Here is a 16,808-nt window from a genome sequence, read left to right as displayed (position 1 = left end):
ATTTATAGTGAGGAGGTTAGAGCTTGTTTCACTTAGGAACCCTTTCCTGCCTAGGAAGAAGCATCTTTCTCAAATATGGTTGGATATTTTTTTCCTCCCTCATTCCAGAGGAAGCTTTCAAGCTCTCTCTCTGGGAAGAGGAGAGATAAACCCTCACAGATGTTATGGGTCTCTGTGTTTGGGGAGGGGGTGGGGGGAAGTAGCGATGATAAAAGCCAATGAAGAAACGAAGGGGCGTGCCTTTCTCAGGCTCAGTGTTCAAACACTGTTAGGAATTTTCCCTTGTAAGTCTAGTGTTCTGGACTTCAGAATAAATTTTTCTGAAATCCTTCCACTGCCTGGCATTTTGGGGGTACCTGTTATCTTCACACTGTCACTTGCATCCATTACTTCTCATTCTATAACTGCACCTCTCTGAAAAGAGCCTGGCTCTGTCTTCTGCATAGTCACTCATTAGTAGTTGAAGACAGTAACTATGCTCCTCTTTAGCCTTCTTGTTTTGAGACTCCAAACCAGTTTGTTCAGCTTCTCCAGTCTCCTAATCATCTTTTCATCCTCCACTGGAGTCCCTCTAGTTTATCAATGACTTGTTTTGTACTGAAGAGTCCCATACTGGACATAGTACTCCAGAGGCAGTGTCTTGAGTAGAGAGGGGAAAAAATTGCATTCCTCAAACTGCTTCCTACAAACTTTATTATTAATACAGTCCAGTACACAGCTACCCTTCATCAAGCCAAAAGAAGTTTGTAAGTCATGTTCAACTTGGCCCCTAGGACCCTTAAGCCCTTTTCTGCTAAGCTGCTTTTCCATGCAGTCACAAGGTGTAACAAGGTGTTGATCTCTTATCAGCTGCAGGGCTTTGTATTTGCCAGTGTTGAACTTAATCAAGTTTCAGCTGGCATGCTTCTCCAGCCTGCTGAGACCTGGATTCATAATTTTGAAGTTTAACACCTGATTATATCCCTTCAGGTGAGACTGGATGAAGAACAGTCAAATTAACAATGGGCAAAGCTTTCCTTCCTAAAGCCACTCTACAATGAACACTCTACATAATCAAGTGTTTTAGCAGAATTCCTTAGTAGCTGAAGCAGTTCAAGAGAATGGATGCCCTTAAAGGGAGTTAAGCACTATGGACAGTAACAAAGGTAAAGAAACAAAAGCCTTGCCATCAAAGATGGAAATGCACTGCTTAAGCTCATTCAGCTGTGTCCATTCACAGAGAAAACAACTTCTTTCAAAACCAGGCTGAAAAATAAATTCATCTCCGTACTTTTAATTTTTAATTCAACAAAAGCAAAAACATCAAAATGTATGGAGTTGTGCTGTAATGTTCTGAAGAGAAATGGAAATTGAAATCGGATAATTTCAACTGAAATGATCATCTAAACATAATTTAAGCAAGAGTAGATAAACCAGAAAGCATAAGATAGTAAAAAAATTCACACTGACTTGCATACAGACGTCAGCCTTGAAGGCCCAGATAACCAGCCTTTTGCAGGTTTCAGCTATGTGCATCATGTGGAGGTTTTTTTGCTCTCACATTAGTTATCTGGCAATAAAAATGTTCTATGTCATATAGACCCTGAGTTGCTGCTACTGCAATAAAGTTACATTGGTCTTATTCAAGTCAATCACTTGCAGTGCTATAATGTGGTAAAAAAATTCAAGCAGACTTTGGATTGTCTTTTTGTTTTGCTTTGGTATTTGTTTGTTTGGGTTTTGGTGGTTTTTATTTTTTTGGTGGGGTTTTTTTGTTTGTTTTTTCGTTTTTTTTTTTTGAGGGGGTTGTTTATGGTTTTTTTAGGGAAGTTTTTTGGGGGGGGGGTTGGTGGGGGTGTTTTGGGTAGGGGTTGGGGGATTTGGTTTTGCTTTTGTTTGGGGCAATTGAATTTTGGTGTTGTTTTTGTTGTTGAGGCAAATAGTTGGATTTTCAGTTGGTTTGGGTTTTTTTGTTTGGTTGGGCTTTTTACTATTAGTGTTTGCAGGGTTTTTGTTTTGTTTTGATTTGTTTGTTGTTTTCTTTTTTCCTGAAATTTTCTTTTTGTTTCTGTTTTTTTAAAGTAAAGCGAGCCTGAAAAAACCTGATCTAAATAGCCTGAAAGTGCAGCTCAGTTAAGGACAATAAAAACTCCAGGCATCCCGATGAAGTAGCTTCAGAGGTTAAAACCTAGGATCTGTCATTTGCATCATAATGGGATGGTCTGTTTTGCACAACAAAAGAAAAGTCATAAAGTTGACAGAACTATTAGCCCCTTTTGAAAGAGCTACAAACCCGACCATTAGAATGCAAATAAATACTTTCTAGAGGCCTGATGGTGTGAGAAACACTTCACAGTGGTAACATAGCAACCATACTCTTCTGCTCTGATGCTGAGCTACGTTGGGGTAGTTTCCGTATCACCTTCACAGCTGTTAAAGGTGAGATCTCGGACTGGCTTCCGCATAAGGCTGTAACTCTGCACCTTCACGTCAAAATAAGATTGTGTTGCCTGACAGCGATGTTTGATTATAATAACTAAATATTATTTACCTACCATTTTTGTGCATTGTACCCTAAGTTTTACAGAGCTGGGACTTCAAAATGGCCCAACAACTTAAAATGACCACAGCTGTACTGAACAAGAAACATAGAATCAGGGAATAGTTTAGGTTGAAAGGAAGCTTTAAAGGCCATCTAGTCCACCTTCCTGCAATGAGCAGGGACATCTTCAATTCAGTCAAGTTGCTCAGAGCCCACTCCAGGCTTCAGCTTGAATGTTTCCAGGGATGGAGTATCTACCATCTCTGTGAGCAACCTGTTCCAGTGTCTCACCATCCTCTCTATAAAAATCTTCTTCCTTATATCTAATCTAAATCGACCCTCTTTTAATTTAAAACCATTACTCCTTGTTCTTTTGCAACCTATCTGATAAAGACTGTCCTCATCTTTCTTATAAGCCCCATTAAATACTGATAGGCTGCAATGAGGTCTCCCTGGAGCCTTCTCTTCTCCAAGCTGAACAGCTCCAGATGTCTCAGCTTTTCCTCATAGCAGAGGTGTTCTATCCCTCCAATCAGCTTCATGACCCTCAACCACAAGGTATACCAACTCCTAACAGCTGCAAAAAAACCTCTTCTACAAGTGAAGGAGTAAAATACAGTACTAGACACTGTTGAGTTGCCTGTCCATCAAAGGATGAGCTGCATGGTAACTTTGCCCTTGTAAACAACCAGGCTGTGTGGCACTGAGGTAATCAAGCACAACACTGTCATTGTTTGCTCTCTCATACATACAGCAGTGGCAGAGAAGATCAGAAAAGGCAGATCTCCTATTTGAAGCCACTACTTTACCACTGCTCTGAACCACCAGGAGGAGAGGTCTTCTCCTGGCACCATTATTTTTGACAGTAGTTCACTCACCTCTCTTTCATGGGGAAGGGATGTATAAAAACCCTTTCAGTGACAGCAGTAGACACACTTTGAACACTTCCAGGAAAAATCTTGTCTTTTATTCTGAATGCATAGCTTTTACGAGAAGCAACTGACATTAACGTGTTCCAGCATGGGCTGTAGTCAACTCTTGAATGTTTCACATTTCAAATGGGTGCACAAGACAGAGCCAGGTTCAGGAACCTGGACGCTGACATGCTCTGAGCTCTGTCTGCAGCAACAGGCATTCTTCCACTCTTGACTTTGAGGGGGTGTTGCTACCAAGGAGGTAGTTAAGTTTGTTCTCCACAGACTATCCCTTCTGTTCAGGTTAAGACAAAGAAGGGTACCAGCCTCAATAATGGATGGTGAGCTGTGGACACCTGCTCTCTTGGAAGCAGACCAAAACCACTACTTTCTTCACAACAGCTACAAGACAGCCACCAAATGGCAATGCTATTCAGTCACCACCAACCTGAATTCACAACAATGTCCTAAAGTGAAAAGACTCCACACCTCCACATTAGTCCTCTAAGCCTGTTAGCTACCTCTCCCTCCAGCCAGCTTATTTTGGATATTGGACTGGGATGATAGAAACAAATGTCCATCACAACCTAGATAAAGTGTAGATTGTAACACTGACTATGACAAATAATTAAATAAGCTATTTGTTGGCAAGAGTGTATAGTAACAACACTTTTGGTTATTAAAAGCTGGATACTTCTAACCTCAAAATTTCTAAAGATTTCTTGTAGTTGTTTTCAAATGTTATGCAGAAAGAATTCTTTGCTATGTATTGCAGTCATGCAGACAAGAGTGGCATTTCATTTTTCAATATCACATTAATCTGTACATTACTACCACAGAAAGAGTTCAAAATTAATGTTTGTTGCACTCAGATGCTGCAGACAAGACAAGAATATTTAAAAATATACATATAGATATTAAACATTATGAGAATTTCACCTAAGTCTCAGCAAATTGAGTCTGTAAACAAAAAGCAATATAGTTAATACTATATTTTTCCTGTCTGTGTTTAATAATATAATGCAATTATAAAATTTTCTCATATTTCTCAGAGGAGTATGTGATTGCAAAAGTATCAGCTGTTGCATTTTATTTTGGTTTTAGGACCAAACAAACAGAGATAAAACTGGTCTTCAAGTCAGTATAATTTTTCTCTAAGGGGTAAGAAATTTTACTTAAAATGCACTTTAAAAAAATCGCCACCTGTGTAACTCACTGGGCCAAACACTTCATAGATGTCTTCATCCTGAAATCAACTGGAATAATTTTAACTGAATTATAACAAATAATACCAGCTTAAAAGGAAGCTTTTGTCAGATATACCAGAGTATTCTGTCACAGTGGTAAAAATGCAGGTCTAGCTTAGTCTTAGCTTCTGTGAAGAGGCAATGAAGTCTCCCCAAAATCAAAATAAATAGAGGAACTCTGTTGGCAGCAATATCAGACTGGCATTGTAAAAGTAAACACAGAGAGACCCCACTGACAAAACTCACTGTTATTTCCATGCCATAGCAGAGAAGAGCAGCTTTGTCTCCAAAGGTTCTCCTGGCATTGTTTGAGAACTGATATTTATATGTTTGTACCAAGCATTACGGTTTAAACCACCTGTTTAATGAAAAATATTACACCTCCTGATCAATAAAACACCCCATTATTTTTTTAAATTACCTGCTGTCCCATTCCTTTTTCAGTCTTGAGGAAAGTGTCAAAAAACCACAATGAGAAACCAACAACAAAAAACCAAAAAACAAACAAACAACCAAACAAAAAAACCCCAAAAATTAAAAAACAAACAAACAAAAAAACCAACAAAAAAACCCACAAACCAAAGGCCCCCAACCATACCTGTTCTCTTGGGCACACCGTATTCTGCAGCCTTCCTTAGGTATCACCAAGCCCAAATGCATCCTCAGCCGACAATTTGTGGGCCCTGTGTGGGGCCAGACATGAGTCCCAGGGTGCATGATAGAATATTTGATCTGCAAGAAGAGAAAGGCAGATTTTCAACACATTCCACTTCACAGTCATGCTGCTGGGAGTTCAGGATTTCATTTTTTCTCATCCTCGATGATAGGTGAAAAGTGTAATGTAACCTTTTGTTAGAATCTCAGCAACAACTGCTCTTTCTCATGCCCTAAAGGCATTCAATACTACAAAAAACACATCTTATGGGATGTGTGTGCATCCAGGAACATGTTTGTATGTAATAGTACATAACTGTATTTTACTTAAAATAACCAGGTTGAAAATATTTCAGGTTGAAAATAATTATCTTCTATCTACAATCAGAAAGACTTACAGACACTCGTCTTTTAGAAGGATGGACAAAAGGAGACACAAGGCTTGTGTTTATCAGACAGGCCAGCCCCTCTCAGATGACGTCTGTGAAGGTCACTGTCAGCCTGGACTGGAGCAACTGTGAGATGGTGGAGTTCAAGACCATGAGATGATGGAGAAACATACAAAGCAGAATTATTATTTGGAGCTTCATGAAAACAGGGATTATTCAGGGATCTCCTGGGAAAAACCCCATGAGAGAAGAGGGGTCTAGGACAGCTGATAAATAGTACCTTGTCCAAACTCAAGAATCCCCATTTGCAGGGAGCATGGCAACCCAGATAAAATTGAAACACAAAAAGGAGTCATACAAGAGATGGAAGCAGGGTCAGGTCACCCAGGAAGACTGTAGAGACACTCTCCGCACGTGCAGGGATGAGGTTAGGAAAGTCAAAGGTCTCCTGCTGCTGAATCTGGAGATGGAATTGAAGGGTAACAAGAAAGATTTCTACAAATACATCAGCAGTAAAAGGAAGTCTAGAGAAAACACGGGCCAGGTACTAAATGTGGCAGAATAATGACAAAGGACATGGAAAAGGCTGAGGTACTACATGCCTTCTTTGCCTCAATCTTTACTCATCTGGCTGAGTTTCAGGAATACAGGCACCTGAGACCAGAGAAATAGTCTGCAGCACACGACTTATCTTCTGTGGAGAAGGATCAGGTTAAGGAACATTTAAACCAACTCAACAACCTGGTCCATGAGTCCTGATGGGATCCACCCATGAGACCTGAGGGAGATGGACAATTTTGCGAATCCATATGCAATCCACACAATCTTTGAAAGACCATTGCTGCCAGCAGAAGTCTCTGAGGACTAGTAGAAAGCAAACATTGTTCCTATCTTCAAGAAGGGCAAGTAGAATGATCTAAGGAACTACCATCTAGTTAGCCTCACCTTGATCCTTGAGAATGTGATGGAGCAAATAATCCTGGAAACAATTTTCAAACACATGAAGGAAAAGAATATGCCCGGGAATAGTCAGCATAGGTTTATGAAGGGGATATTGTACTATACCAGGTTTCTATGGTGAGGTGTCTAGCTTGGTGCATATAGTTTATCTCAACTTCAGTAAGACTTTGAACACTGTCTGCCATAAACATCCTCATTGAAAAACTGATGAAATAAGATCTAGGTAAGTTCTCAGTGAAGTGGATTGAAACCTGGCATTTAAGCCAGGCTCAAATAATTGTGATCAGAGGCACAAAGTCCAGCAGGAGGCCACTCATCAGAGGTGTTCCCCAGGGCTCAATACTGGGTCAAGCACTATTTAATAGCTTCACAACGACTCAGAAGATGGGACAGAGTGCATTCCCCTCAGCAAGTTTGCAGATGATAGAAACTGGATAGGAATGGCTGATACGCTACTTTTATTTTTTTTTGCTGCCCTTCATAGGGACTTTGGCAGGATGGAGAAAGGAAGAAACAGGAATCTTACAACATTCGACAAAATGAAGAGCAAAGTTCTTCACTGGGGAGGCATAACTCCATGCACCAATACAGGCTGGTGGACAACTGTCTGGAAAGCAACTTTCTAGAAAAAGACTGTGGGGTCCTCATAGCAGGGCCCTCATGGTGTCCAGTCTGAACACGAGCCATAAATGTGCCCTTGCACCAAAGATTCCCAACAGATTCCAGGGCTGCATTATGGAGAGCTCTGGTAGCAGGTTGAGGGAGGTTATCCTTCCCCTCAGAGTTGGTGAGACCTTTGAGTGCTGGATCCAGTTCTGTGCTGTCTAATGTGAGAGAGACATGGACACACTGGAGCAAGTCTAGTGAAGGGGTATAAAGGTGATTTAGGAATTGGAGAATCTAACATACAAGGGGAAGCTGAGGCAGTTGGGACTCCTTGGCCTGGAGAACATAAGATTCAAAGAGGGATCTTATCAATGTATATAAATATCTGATGAGAGGAGTGAAAAAGACAACGGTATCCATGAAAAGCAAAGAGGCAATGGACACAGATTGAAATACAGGATATACCATTTAAGCATAAGAAAACACTTTTTTATTGTACACAGGAACAGGTTGTCCAGAGAGGCTGTAGAGTCTCTATCCTCAAAGGCATTCAAAACATGACTGGACACAGTCCTCAGCAATCTGCTCTAGCTCATCATGTTTTGAGCAAGGGGTTGGACTAAATAATCTCCAGATGTCCCTTTTCTTCTCATCCTTTTTGGTACATTCTACAATTCAATGAACAGGAAGTGTGACTAATGCATGACAGTGGTGAGAAGCATCTTTTCACCTGAGAAATCTGCACATTTAGTTGGGAGAGATGAATTTTGATAAATCTTACAGATTAATGTGTTGCTTGCTCTCCAACTGAAACACAGTCATTATCTGTGTGTGTTTAATGCCACAGTTATTCTCGGTGTCTGAGGTTTCATCTTACCAGCAGTTTCTTCTAACAGAAGTGAAAAGCTCCAGTGGCCATGGTGAACACAGATCCTTCAATCCAACCTCTGTTACACTGTGATGTGTTAATTGCCCTGTCAGACCCTAATGCAATGTAAACCACCGGCTATGCAGGATAGTTACTAATATCCAAGATAAACAATTTTTAAATGCTAACATGCCAGCACTGCAGATTGATTACTGTCACATACATTATCTGCCCAAGCAAATCAGTCTGAATATGTCTGTGAATTATATCTATTCACAGACATATTATATCTATTATATCTTGCTGTACTCAAGTGCTATAGATGAACAGTTCTAAACTACCATGGTTGTAATGTAAAACTCTGAAGAGTTAAGAAACGCCCAGAATTAAACCTACCTCTGATACTTTTAGTATACTGCTATTTTTAAGAAGAATTACATAATTTTAAATAATATGATCACTTGCTATTGTTCCACACAGTCTCTCAGCAGCACTGAGCAAGTAGTTGATTATTTTACATTTCTTTTAGCTTTGTCACTACATGAGGTGTCCAGAGCATCCAAATGATCTACCTATGACAGAATTCCTTATTTCCTCATTGTGTCTGTTCCCATTGCTTCCCAGTGTTTCAGTATGTGAATAGAGATCATCTGATATTTAAAATTTAACTTGCCAGTAAAATCTGAGTCATGGCTAGTATAAGACTAAAATTGGCCTAGGCATCCCCTAATTTTGGATGTAAACCTTCAGATTTATAGAGCATCACTTTTCAGATTATTTTACATTTATATGTTCAAAACACATGACTACAGAAATAGCTGCAAATGCACACTCTTTCTGCAAACCATATCCTAGTGATAACATGTAGGGCACCAAAAATGATTAACAAAATAGTAAGCTCTCAAAGAGAATTTGCTCTCTGGGACAGATCCATTTTGGCTACAGATGCCACAGAGAGAAGTTTTCTTGTTGTTAGCCACACTGACCGTGATGACTTCATTCATCAGTTATATTCACTGCAATCAGCCTTTGCTGATAAATCAGTGAAACAACAACCTTGTTCATTCCCACAACAGTGGCCATCCAGTGTAGTTCGGCACATTAAAAGCAGGAGTCTGGTGAAAAAGATGAACACATACTCTCAAGGCTCTGAATTAGGATTATGCTAGCACTGTGTTTTCCAGCTTTTGCATCCTTAATTTTGGCATGTGAAGGTTATTCTCATAGTCATTATGGATAAAATATAATAACTTGGTTGTAACAAATGTGAATAGAGCCTTTCCCAAATCTTCGTTCACGAAGCCTAGCCATGATGATAATAACTTGGAAAAAAAATGAAAAATTCTGTCCTATGGAATCTCATGATTCCATAGCTGTGTTGGGCCATTCATTCAGCTGCATGTGTATTGATCCATGCCATACAAATCTACTGCATGATTTAATGAGGTTAACTTATAGCCGAATAGTCAGTGTTGGCACTTGAAACAAACTTTGCTGGCACCCACAGCCACAGCTCATGGATGTAAAATTTCTTTCCTTTACCTTTAGGAAAGATGTATGTGACAGTAGTACTGCTATTTGACTTCCACAAGGTGACTCTCTGTCTAATGCAGCCAGGCTTGGGTAAAGAGGTGAAGTTTGTCACAGTTAGAATCTGGATCACTGAATTAGTCATGTAAAGTTAGGTTCAGATCAGAAAAAAAAATTCAGGTTAGAAAGGACGTAATGCAATCTCCTGCTCAAAGCAGAGTTAAGCTATGAGTCAGATCACGTCACTTCAGGTTGAGGGTTAGTAAGTCATTACTTATTGGTTGACTCACGGAAAATAACTACTTACCTACCAGGACCTCCCAGGAAACACAAGGTAAAATGGCTCAACTTAAGAGTCTGTAGAAATACTTCAGCTAACATATTTCACCTGGTATTTACTGACAGCTAAAATTGGGCATATTTTTGCTGTTAAATTTATCATGTGCTTGAATCGTCATATACCAAAGCTGTGCATCCCTCTATATGTATATCCCTGTACTCCTCAAAATCTCCAGCTCCCAGCATTAAGAATTTGCAAATATGAAGAAGTTTGCCAGGTACCTGCCCTCTTCTGCAGCCAGTAGCTTCCGGGAATCTTTCCAATAAAGCACATGTTTTCGGAACACTTTTACAAGCATTCTCATTTTTTCTTCCTAGTTAAAATAATGGATAGAGTATTGGTAAGAGCAATGAATGAACACTTCCCTGTTTTCTGCTTTACAGAAGAGCAACAAAGATGTCAAAGAGCTGATGCTGAAAGACAAGTAAATATTATTATTCCCATTTTACAGATTGTGCAACTGAAGTAGCTGCATGTTGTAATACCAGTAGCATGCACATTTGCTTTTAAATTATTTGTGAACACCAGGTTATCACTTTGAAAGTATTATTCTAAAAGTATAAACATTAATGAGGCTGCATAGAAAAAAAAAGATTAAAAATGCCACCAATATCATACCATTTCAATACCAGATTACATTTTGATATAAGTTGCTATTAATATTTTATTTTACGGTACTCTTTCATCTGCAGAGTTTTAGAAGAATTCAGGGCATTCTCATAGTTGGACCTCCCACTGCACAGCTCAGGGGCAGGGCAGCAGGCTTATCAAAGTCATATTCTTTTGCTCATGCAATTTCTGCATGATAGACCTCACATAGCTGGCAAGACAGTATTAAGGATGTGCTTTCTCCCAAGTCCTCATCTTCCCTCAGGCTGATCTGTACTATGCATTGCCATGCAAAATGTTGGCAGCCTTGCCAGGACAAAAATACTCTCATTTAACACTTACAATACTCGAGGGACTCCTAGAAGTGCATGGGGACAACACAAATTAGAATAAAGAACTCCTGTTTATTGTCACAGAGGTCTAGACACTATTTTATTAGTTCCCTTCTTCTGTACATAGCAATGACAAAAACAGTTCTGGAAAAAACTGTGTTGCTACTCCTCATTACACTATGTTAGTTTGAGAAAGTGAAATTGGGGTAAGAGAAGAAATAGAACATGTTTTACCTTGTTGCCATAAGGTAAACTGGCTCCAGTCTCCTTTTTCTCGTAGATTCTCATCTTCAGGTAGGAAGAGGCTGCTTTTTTTATCCATCACAGCAAGACCCTCATCCCGAATGAGCTTCCAGTTTTTCTCTAAGGACTGTTGTGAGAGCCATGTTACTGCACTGAGAATTTACTGCATTTGGCTTTAGTAACATTTTTATTTTTCCCTGCCATTATTAACCTTTTTTTTAAAATTTAAAACCACTAAAACTAAATGTTCATCATTATTATCAAGTTGCTTTATAGTCTATTCCCTTCTGACATGCAAAGGCAGGAAAATCAACTTTCACAGCATTCTTTGAAGTCAATTACATTGGCATTGTAAAATTTCAACAATCCTCAGCTTCTTTGCAGCCTAGGCCTCACTTTGACTTGCTTTTTGATGAGCCTAAGGGCTCTTTCCCTGATCGTTTTGTATTGCAAGCTAAATGTATTGATCTTCCTAAATGCTGCACATGTGACCTGGAATCATTCCTGCAACTAGAAAACCACTCACATAACCTGGAACTCCAGCTGTTGGCAGAATATTACAGTTCAAAGAGGACAAATGTAAACACACCACTTAAGTGGAAATTTATGATTTAAACCTTCAAAAAGGCTCACAGAGATTCACTTGCACATGCTGATGCTATTGAAAAAATCATATATTACTGGAAATGCCAGGTGATGATTTACGGACACAACCGTTAAGAACACGTAAGCTGCCTTACACTTCATACGTATCAAACACACAAAATAGTAGAATTTCTGTTCTCTGCTGCCTTAGGACATCATACATGCAGAAAATCTTTTATTCTACCAATAATAATTTGTTTTAATATTATAGCTATATAAATGGAAACCCCACAGTATAACAACGGATCTGGATAAAAGTAACTTCAATTTCCCAGCAGCTTACTTTTCTCACTAAACCTTATTTTGGGTGAATAGTTTTCATTTTTCCTTTGTGGTTTTGAACAAAGCGTTTCTGTAAGACATTTTCAATCCATTTCACACTAAAACAAGCTATGGTATGTTCCCACACTACCTCTTTATATGATGTGTAAAACTGAGTAAAACTCAAAAGTTGTATAACACAGAGCAGACTAGGTGATATAACTGCCCCCTTTTACTCTTAAAACTCCATACAGTTATTAGCCTTCCCCATTTAAATTAAACAGTTGCATTTTCCACTTGAGTTTTTTTTTACTTAAAAGACGAGTTGACCTGACAAAATAGGTCATACATTGATCGCTCATAAAAGGCTCAACAAAGTAAGCCATGCCTAGAACATGCTGTCTAATATACCTACTTTCTCCCACTAGAACAATTTTAGGTAGGCTAAGACCTATGAAAGTATGGATGTAATTTCTGTTATTACAGTAATCTTTTCTTAGTAACAAACTGTTTTCTCTCCCACCCCTCAGAAGAGGGAGAGCAGCCCTTATTTTTCCCAGTGCATTCACCTTATTCTCCCTCACTGATGGTTCCTATAAGATTCATTCAACAGTTAACATTAAATAAAAATGCAGGTGTCAGGATTTTTTTTTAATATCTTTGGAAAACTGACTTTTTCAAAATGCAGGGCACAAAACAGACTGAAAATTTCCACCTAATCAGAGATGAATATGGCAATCAGAGATGAATATTGCTGCTACTGATTCAGCATTATGGTATACACAAAAGGAAATACCAGCTTGAGTACCTGGTTTTGCACTGGCTGGAGAAGAGAAAGAAAAAACTGACTTACATCCACACTAGCCTGAATTTAAAGTTATATGGATAACAAAACTGGAAAACTTTTCGAGATATTACAAGAGCTTTTGTGTTTCCTCAACCTCCTCCTACTCACTCAGTAAAGGAAAAAAGGTAAGAAGGAGCATTCACCCAATGCAGAAAAGATGATGCATGAAGAGCACTGGTGGTCCAAGGACTTGCATTGTCACTTCTACAAGTGCCACAGGCTGAATGTTAACCTGTAAAGGTGTTTGTCCTTGCATTTAAAGGCTCCTTCCCTGGCCTTTTGGATATAAAGTTATTTGGATGTATACCATTGATTTTGAACTAACTCCTCAATGGTTTTAGACAGAAATTGCTCTGAAATCAATAGGGTTTCTGTACTCCTGAAAACCTGGACCCCATCTGTAAAACACACTGATAGTGCTTTATAATGAGCAACAGGCAACTCCTAGGTAGAAATGAAGTAGGGAGTTCAAACACAGCTCAGCCTTGATCCCCCTGATTTTACAAACTCTTAGGTATACCTTGAATGGTAAGAACACAAAACACCATTAAAGCATAATGACTAAGTTCAGGACTTGGACTTACAGGTCTTGATCCAATAGTTGGTACCTACAGAAAAAAGTTAAACATGCTCACGCATTCATATGTATGAATTCAAGCTCCAGATTAGAGCAAAGAATTCATACTATCTTTGATGCAATATCCTGATTCCAAGTGAAGAATCAGGAGTCAACCAGCATTGGGAGCATATGTACTCAATTGCTAGCAGCTGATTCCCATAAACCTCCATATGGCTTTTTAAATACATCTCCTAACAATAGAAGTTTACAGTTGCTGTACATCTGGCAATAGTGTAGATTTTATTTAAATAGGGATTTCTCAATATTGGTTTATTTTTATGTGAGACTATTTTATTGAAAGAATCCTTAACTCTGTGCTGTCAAACCCTTTCAATGCATGGTCATAAATGAAACAGGGAGAGATTAAGAGGTTGCTACCCCTCACATGAGGTGTAACTACTGACTACACATCCATTTTAATCCACTGAACTATAAAATAAAATCATGGTGAAGAGCTTAATGTACTTCACTTTGTTACTAAAAGAGAATAGGAAAGCATTCACAAACAGTTATCACATGTCCACTGGGTAACACTGATGACCTCCAAGCAAGGGGCAGTGTTTTAAATCTTTCAAAATAGATTCCTTGCACCTATTCACTCACTCACAGTGCTTAAACATCAGCACTTGAATGCATCATCTTTGCCCTTTTCAACACAAGGCTTCCCTTAAAGAATCCAACCACACTCTGAATGCACATTTCAATTTAATTTCTCCCTTAACTATGGATCTTTAGCTATTATTAGCTAAACCATTAAGGCCTACCTGTCAATCTATGGAAAATGATACAGATATGTGCTGTTGCCAGTACTTTCATTCTCTTTTTGTATTTTTCCTGCTGTACTTTAATTAATAAAATCTAAGACATCAGAAAAAAACAACAATACAAGATCTACTTTAATCAATCAGCTATCCACTGCAGTAAATTACTGTCAAGGCATCCTTTGGGTCCTTTCCAAAAGTCAAAGGACACAACATGCAGAAAGGACAAAGTTACTTTAAGTCATTACCTATGTATTAATGTCAGACCAGTGAAAAGTCTCTAGGAACTAACAACAAGGTATCTCCTTTATTATTTTTTAAACAAGCACCAGCATAGAATAATGCTATAACTGAGGTTCTACAAAAGGCACCAGAGAAAGATGGAATGACTCAGCAAGACTGGCGGAGAAAAACTAATTGTCCCAAGGGAAAATGACAGGTTTTCAAAGGTAAAAGTAAGGTTTACTTTTAGCTGAGACTAAAAGAGGAAGTTACTTTCTTGAATCTCCAGATCCAAATGCCTGAAATACTACAGATGAGAAACATTAGCAGAACATTTCTATGTAAATCACTTGCCACACACTTCCTAATACAAAGGTTTACATTTTCTGCTCCCTGAGAAATCAGGTGCCTCTTCCTGTTCTTTAAAGGAAATTACAAAAACATTAGGCCTCAATGAACTGCAGTTAGAGAGATGCAAAGATCCACTTCCCTTCAGCACAGTTCCACTAATCAAGATTTAGCACATCCTAATAAGCATTACTGAAATATTCTCAGTCTTCCTTCCTCTTCCCCCCCAAAAAAAACCCAACCCAAAACTCTCTGGAGCCACCCAGGCAAGTAGGTCATAGTAAACTAAATAGAGCATGAGACTGACTTCTTTGAGTCCCAAGAAACTACATGACCCTTTATAACAAAATCAAGCCAGGTCTGTGCTAGGAGATGCTACTGACCACAGCTGTGCCGGTTAATGGAAGGAACCAAATTGTTGCCAGAGAGTTCAACTTTAGCACTATCTCAGCCATGAATAAATCCTCAGTTAGCATTATTAAGCTACCAAGATATTGAAAATAGTTCATCACATTTAACATCAAGCAGTGAAACACATGGAAAGAGGGTCAGGGCCTCCAGTGCTTTGTAGAGCAGCTTTCCATACTGAATTCTATGATTACGGTTTGGAAGCATTTCCCACATTTCCCACATAGACCTAAGAGGAATGTAATGAGATGAAGCAGTAGGAAATAACTGTTGATTGTTTTTTGCTCTGTGAAAAGGGGAAATAATGTGTTGGGGATTTTTAACTAGATCGTGTACATAATTTGGACTCTTTCAGAAATCAGTATACCCAACATTATCAACAATTTTTTGCCACTTTCTGGAGAACACTACTTCTATTTTTCCTTGCAGCATTTTATGTTATTAGAATCAAACCTGATTTCTTTCAAAACTTCAAGTACTTTCTGAGTTATGGGAGAAATACAATACAAATATTTGTCCTGATGCATTTAACTCACATTACACGTCCATACTTTAAACTGTGAATGTTATCTTGAAGAATATAAATCTTACTACTCCCAAATTATGATATCTATGTAAGCAAATTCAAAGAAACAATTTAATACAGATTCAGTGACATATTGTTAATAAAACATATACCACTAAAGGTGGCTGAAACATATACCACCAAATGATTGGACTGAAGATATATTACTGGATTCCAGAGAGGCAGCTGTGCTGTGGAGGTCAGGGGTGAATTTATATCCTTGTTGGTCTTCCGAGCAGCTCTTCTAGGAGCCATGCAAGATGCTGAACCAAACCAAGACCTTCATATATGTCCTGATTCAACTGAAAAAAAATCCCTTCAAGGTGGAGCTCTGGCCATTTCATAACAGCAACTGAATTCTTTCACCCTTCAAAGCTGACTCATGCCAAGGGTGAAGGGATCATTATCTTCTGTGGTAATTTGAACAGTTTATATGTAAGAGACTGTTCAGCAACACTGCAGGTAGCTTTAAAACATCAGTCTACTAATATGCATTATTTTCTATTTGTTTGACAGAAGTATGATAAGACTTTGTCAGTTTCTCTGTATCTTCTACGGCAGGAAGTTTCTATTCCTACATATTCCTCAAAAATTAGTTAAATATGGACACATTTCAGATCTTCCCAAAAGCTAGTCCATAAACCTAACTGCTCTTTTGTGTTGCTGAGATTGCATTGGAGAATCATATTTTAATCTAAATTTCCCGGCCTTATTTATGCTGCCATCAAAACCACAACAAAGAGCAATCTTCCTCTTTCGTTTTTTTTAAATAAAGTCACCCCTCCATAGTAGGTTTTTTAACATTATATGTAACAAAGTATAAAGAAACTACCATTCTGAATGAACTTGTTTCTCGCAAATAAACATTTATAGTTTTAAATAATTTGTGTAGAATAATTTTTCTAAACCACATGCCAAT

General features: G+C 38.5%; 1 protein-coding gene across 1 annotated transcript in view; it reads right to left on the bottom strand.

Moving 5' to 3' along the window:
- LOC120325076 (aspartyl/asparaginyl beta-hydroxylase-like) overlaps positions 1 to 16,808 on the bottom strand; it is a 45,072-nt gene that overhangs the window by 5,560 nt on the left and 22,704 nt on the right. Inside the window, exons 10-12 of the mRNA XM_039390390.1 lie at positions 11,205 to 11,340; positions 10,251 to 10,342; positions 5,281 to 5,414 (exon numbers count right to left, since the gene is read on the bottom strand). Coding sequence (XP_039246324.1) covers positions 5,281 to 5,414; positions 10,251 to 10,342; positions 11,205 to 11,340 — 362 coding nt within the window. The remainder of the gene's footprint in view (positions 1 to 5,280; positions 5,415 to 10,250; positions 10,343 to 11,204; positions 11,341 to 16,808) is intronic.

This window comes from Pipra filicauda, unplaced genomic scaffold, assembly GCF_003945595.2.
Source record: "Pipra filicauda isolate LSUMZ 115617 unplaced genomic scaffold, ASM394559v2 scaffold81_size6448238_pilon, whole genome shotgun sequence".
NCBI lineage: Eukaryota > Metazoa > Chordata > Aves > Passeriformes > Pipridae > Pipra > Pipra filicauda.
Note: the sequence above shows the minus strand (reverse complement) of the source record. Positions and strands in the feature narration are given on the sequence as shown.